This window comes from Ctenocephalides felis, unplaced genomic scaffold (genome assembly GCF_003426905.1).
Source record: "Ctenocephalides felis isolate EL2017-DRISC unplaced genomic scaffold, ASM342690v1 CF-g0.4_SCAFFOLD_01170, whole genome shotgun sequence".
NCBI lineage: Eukaryota > Metazoa > Arthropoda > Insecta > Siphonaptera > Pulicidae > Ctenocephalides > Ctenocephalides felis.
In genome coordinates, this window is record NW_020537324.1 from 10,353,488 (window position 1) to 10,360,104 (window position 6,617).

Sequence of the window (6,617 nt, forward strand, 5' to 3'; positions counted from 1 at the left end):
GTCTACAATAAAATGTTGTATTCTCCACGTTTGAAATATGCATTTCGCATATCTGTGCTGGGAGAAAGATTTCTGCCACCGCCAAAACCGTGGATAACAATCTGAAAGAAAAATATTTAGAATAATGCTTATGTGCCAAAAAGCAAATATTAGCAATTTTTAGAACTTAGTTTTGGGATAACACAATATTAGAAAGTATACTGATTGTAATTCGAAAATGAAGGATTTTTATAAAAACTACACAAATACCGGTAGATACTTGATCATCACATAATTCAACTTATGGCTTTAATTATAACAGGATGAACCATTTAACAGTACATCATTTATGAACAATAAAATTGACCCAAAATTTATGAAATTATTTAAATTGGTATTCATATATCATAGCGGTAATTATATAATTTTAAATGAAAATTATAGCAATATTTAAAAGTACATTCCAGCACAAATATATTTGAAAGAGAATTTTATGCATAAATGTGAAATGTGCGTCATTATTGCGTGTGGTTTATTATAATCCAATGCACTTCATATATATATGGTTTCAACATCTATAACAATACAGTAATAAAAGCCGTAACTCAAATGAAGAATAAAATTATTAGAAACTCTATAAGCAATCTATATAATAGTCCTTGCACAATACTTTTCATCAAGAACTACCATTTCTAACAATATTGATTGACGTGTTATATGTTCTACAAGATGTATTGGATTCAATCACAGATTTCCGTATAATTTATTCGTATTGATTGATAATAGAGGAAAGTTCAAGAAACTGTATAATTTGATTGCATGTAGGTGTACGTGCTCAATCATAATGGATAATAATAATTTCTGATTGTTGCTAAAATTGAGGTAGAAAAAAATATGTCTTTTACATTCTTCTTACTTTACCTTGACAGGGTGTGTAGGATTGAAATGTGAGTTGGTAAGTGAATTTTTATCTAAAACGTTGATGAATTCTGGTTCTTGCTGGGTGGACCTTGTGTAAAGATACATCTGAATTCGAGGATGAGGACATGTGAACGGTGGTTCCAGACATGAAGTCGTGTTGAAGAGATCTCGTATAGATTGAGCTTTCTGAGGCGTTTCTGGCTTGGAAGCTGGTTGCTGAGATGCAGGCGGTTTTTGCTGTCTTTGTTGCCTTTGGCAGTCTAGATATAAAATATTAAATTGACAGTAAAGTTGGAAAATTAATTAAAAGTAAATACTTTTATCAGCAATTCATCGAATTGTGCTAGTTGTTTCTAAATAGTATTACATAATATACGTGAACACACAAACATTTATACCCACACACACACATACATATATTTTTCCTAAGGTATGCCAAATGTTCTGAAGTCCTGAGACGCTAAGATATGTAAATATTTTCATTTTCGATTTTTTTTTTTGAGATAACCATACTACTTAACGGAAAGCTAATAAATATTTTCAATTTATTCTAAACACAATGAAAGTGTATATATAAGAATAACAAGTATACAAGTCCATAAACTTCTTCATGAATTAAAATCAGTTACATTGAGATTTTCTTCCTGTCAGTTTCAAGATAAATGTGACACGCGATTCAAAACGTGTCACTTAAGTTATTGTTAGAAAAATGATAAAATGCCATGGAAAACATGATTTTATATAAAAAGTCACTTCTGGAATTGTAGGTTTTCTTTGAATGATTGCTGAGGATAACTGGCAAATATATTGCTATTGTTGCTGTAATTATGGAATATGTAATTATGTGTTTCAATATTATTTTATTTTTATTTATAAATTATTTTATAAAGTGGAAATAAAAAATATCTTACACATCAACTACAAACATTTGGGCAAAACGTAGTATCTTTATATGTTTTAAATTGTTTTTATTTTAAAATAATATTTCAGCGGTCAAAACCAGTCTCTAGTTACCTCACAGGAGTTTAATTATAATTTAATTTCTATAATTTTGCAAAGCTGATGTACAATTTTTTTTTAAATATTAAAGAAATAATTATGATGAGTATAAATGGTTTTAGAACCTCACTTCATATTTATTTTATCAGTAGTTTGGTGATAAATCGCTCTAACTTACTTCTAATGTATGTCCTATATGTCAAGAATCTTAGAAATAAGTATTATCTAGTTTAAGTTAACTTTCAAGAATATTTATTCAATGGTATATGCAAGTCAAGTTGGCGCCAAAAGTTTCTATATAAAAAATATGCGTGCAAGTAACTACTTATGCAAGACTAATTATTTATAATAACAAACCTCATTGACCCCAAAAACTTATGACATGGTAATACGGTGCATTATGGCGTTTTTATTATTCCTAATTAAATAAACAATAGGTAAATTTAATATAAATATAAAAATAAAAAAGGCACATGAACAGGTAAAGTTGCTTGAAAATAGTGTAGATGTTATCAGCAACAAACAACAAATGTTCATTAATGTTGGACAAATTAATTATTAAAAGTTATTATTATCATTATTAATTTGTTAAAGACGTTCATATCAGAAAGAAATATAGAATTTCAATCTATTACTGATTTGCTCTATCAATTACCATAATTTTATAATTTTTCACATAAAACAGTATAATAATATAATAAATTTATTCTTCAATGCCAAACATCATCAGGTGCAAAAAACTCATTTTATTGCATGTTTGTTGATAAGTTGTTAGAAAAAGAGCATGCGGATATTATTTTAATAGACGCTAAACCTGACCTCTCACAAAACGAACATCGATGTAATTTACAAGCTTTTTATGTATGACATAATTAGTTTAGCATTGACATATATCAATACTCGTATCGGTCGTTGCTCAAAGATGCATTTCAATTTGAATACAATTTGAATGCCAAATTTGAGGATTGGAGGTTGGTTGAAATTGATTATTGTTGAATAATCCAATAATGAAAATGAAAACTAGGGGGAATTTATTAAGAGACAATACGCCAAATTAATATTAACTAAAATATAATTATTAATTTCTACGTTTTGTCAAATGTGTGTCATCATTCAGCGAATAAAAATTTTAAAAAAATTTGGGAACACAAAAGTACTATCACATTATTATGGCAAGTTTGGGACTTTGAAATTTTTGAAAAAAAATTGAATTTTTTAAGAAAAATTTTTTTTTAATCTTGAATTTTTTTTCAAAATTATGATTTTCAAATATAGAAGCTCGTGAGCGTTGCCTCACAGTCTATAGGTTAAACATCATAAATTTAATTATTTACTTTTTACATTTGATCTAAAAAACCGCTGTATCTGCCTTCCTAAAAATTTAACGCACTCTTTTATTTCATCAATAGAATTAAATTTTTTTTTAAATCATTTGCTAATTATGATAGATTAGATTCAAATAACAAAATGATATTCCGATCTCCCAAAAATAAATTACATTTAATAGCGAGTTTTTTGGCACTTTTTGAACTGTATCTTTGAAATGACTAAACCTGTCTAGACCAAAAACTAATCAGCACGTCTTCTTCTAATAGGAATCATTCAAAACCGTTTGATCTTAGTTTCTCGAAATTGTTGACAAAAATTTGTATCCGCACATACATACTACACACACACACATACAAAAACCTGTTCCACATTGAAATCGATTAACTTCATATCCAGGATCTGAAGAAAATTTTGAAATAGTCAATAATTGCCCAAGTAGATTTTACAAAGTACTTCGTGTTTTGAAGATGAGTTTTTTTAACCTCGCAATTAAAGCATCTAGAGGCTTTAAAACACGTATGCAAATTTAATAGCAATCAATAACCAAAAATCGATTTCTTTCTCTCTCGATTACAATTTTTTGTATCCATTTCCATTATATAACATTCATAACTTTTTTTTCGATGAAACCGTTAAATAATGTGTAAATTGATGTTTGAATTGTAAATATGTGTTAAACTTTCTCCGTTCATATGAACATACGTGTGTGCGCTACTAAACGCTCAAAAATGTAATTACTATAATTCGCGTACCTCTGTCATGGAGAGAGTTTTGGAATAGAAATTATTTCAATAAAAACGTATTATTTTGATTTGATAATGATCTATTTTATAATAGTGGAATAATAATAATTTTATGATTGTGTAATAAATTCTTAATGAGAAAGATTACATGATTAGATCGTAATTGAATAAATTTAATTACAAAATTGCTAATATGTTTTTATAATGAATGGTGTACATTTTTAATGAGTATTTATAATAATTAAAAATGTTGTTTTAACATGTATAATACATTTTTGAAAAATTAGTGAATTTTATTTTAATGTTTATTAACACCAAATTTGAATAGTATGATTTTTATTTAAAAAAATTAATTTAAATATGTTTTGATGTTACTAAATTGAAAAATGTAAAACGCAATATCATTAATATACCAATTAATAGTAATTAACATGTTTTATAAATTTTGTTTAGTAAATAATTTAATTTTATTATTTATTAACACTAAATTTGGATGCCAGAATTTTTATTTAATAATTGTAGATTATTTAAATCGTTAAATAATCTACATTGAACTGAACTCATTTAAATTTGTAGATTAATTATATAAATAATCAAAGTGCAATATTTCCAATGTATTAATTAATTAATTTTTATATATTGTGAATATGTAGTTGGATTAGGTGTGGCTTATTAGAAACAAAATATAAAATGTTTTTAATTTTTATTGGTATTTTAAAAAAGTCATCACATACTCTTTTTTCATTTTCAAATATTATATTGCCTAATTAAAGATAACTATATAATTTTTTTCTTTAATTTTACGTAATTATTGATCATTATAATGCTTCTTGTACCTTCTATGCTTCTTCACGTTTTGCTTTATGAATTATGTCGTAAAAAGCAATATACATTATTATTTATTATTACATGTATAAAAATAAAAGTAAAAATTGATTGTCTATAATGTCACATGTCAATATGTCTAAATATTACAAGTCATTCTTGTTTTCGATGAAAAATTATGCAGTACTTGCGAAATTTTGTCACTCTTGATGGAATTTTAAAAATTATACATAGTTTGTTAATTTATTATACATTATTGATGTTGGAATTTATTCACTTATCATGTGATATAGATTTTTATTGAAATTGGCTGTGTAAAATATTTATGCTCCCAATTTATTGATTAATTAATTTATTTATTTGAATACATTTATTAATTGAAATATATTTATGGTACTGAAATATGAGCAATCACAATTGATAAAAAAATTGGTTTTTAATATTATTTTTGAAAATTAAATTGAGTAAATTGTATTAGTTATAATACTATTTAATTAAAATGATTTTAATGTTTATTAATTAGATTTTTAAAATATAAATCCATAAAAACTTTGTCAGAAAATAGTCGAAAATTTATTTATCTATTTGTTACATACATAATTTTATTTATAATAGACCAGGTTGTTTTTTGTTGAATTATTTATATAGTTTAGCTTGAAAATTGTGCAACAATGTATATAAATATGCAGAGTAAAAATTCTACGAAATCAAACATTTCAACATAAAAAATGTTAAATAAAGGCGTGTGAAAATTTAGTGTTTTGTTACGATTTACTCAGAAAACTAACATAAAACTTAATACAAAAGAAATGAAACAAAAAAAATGGTTAGGAGAATGGAATCATAATTTTGGTCTTCATATGTTTCTTGTTATATTTTTAAATATAATTTTTGTGTAAAAAGTCAATTTTCAAAATTTGAAATTTTCTGATAAATTATGAAGTGGAAAAATATTTAATCAAAATCTTTTGTTTGTTTTTGAAACTTACTGAAGATGAAAACATTTATACCCCCAAAATGTAGAATGATATATATGAACAATATGAAATTAAGTGGCTAATTGAATTGAAACATTTAAATATTTAAATATTATTAAATATTATATCACATTTATATGAGTTAATAAAATATAATTATATGTTATATTTTCTTTTCAATTACTACAAATCATTATAAAAATAATTCAATTATTATAATTACTAAATTTTCTTCTCAATTATTACAAACTATTGTAATTTGTAATATAAATATTACAAATTTATATAATTATCTATTATACAAATATAATTATTAAAATTATTAATACTTAATAATAATTTTTAACAAATATATTTTTCCATTTAACAATGACTAATAATAATTATATTTAACTTACCAGCCTGATCCAGAAACTGCAACATTATACACACTAAACCTAAAGCATATTTATATCTATTCATTTTGCACTAAGGTCCTGAATAGTCCTCACGAACAAAAACTACATACGCCTTGCAAATTATCCGGTCACTCACGACATAAAACAAGCACAAAACAATTCTGAACTAAAATTATACAGTTTTTACTCGAAACTAATAAAAATAAATTCATATAATTTATTGGTCCAGTCAAATATTAAAACTGATTTTCGAGTTGCGTTACACAAGAGAGAGTTGTTATGGAACTGAATGCACCAAGCGAGTGGTAACTGTCAGAGTGTGTAATCTGGCTGAAGAATGTTAAATTCTAAAGAAGAGGAGGAAGTTGATGGAATGACTAAGGATGGATGGCGGATTTGCAGAAACCAGCATTCGTTTAACACGCAAAGATTTCAAACAAGCTCTT

At 25.2% G+C, this 6,617-nt stretch overlaps 1 protein-coding gene across 1 annotated transcript in view; it reads right to left on the bottom strand.

Moving 5' to 3' along the window:
* The window catches only part of LOC113366199 (phospholipase A1 member A-like), an 11,200-nt gene extending 4,965 nt beyond the window's left edge, over positions 1–6,235 (bottom strand). Inside the window, exons 1-3 of the mRNA XM_026607766.1 lie at positions 6,172–6,235; positions 901–1,160; positions 29–101 (exon numbers count right to left, since the gene is read on the bottom strand). Of these exons, the coding sequence (XP_026463551.1) occupies positions 29–101; positions 901–1,160; positions 6,172–6,235 (397 nt within the window). The remainder of the gene's footprint in view (positions 1–28; positions 102–900; positions 1,161–6,171) is intronic.
* Between the last annotated feature and the right edge of the window lie 382 nt (positions 6,236–6,617).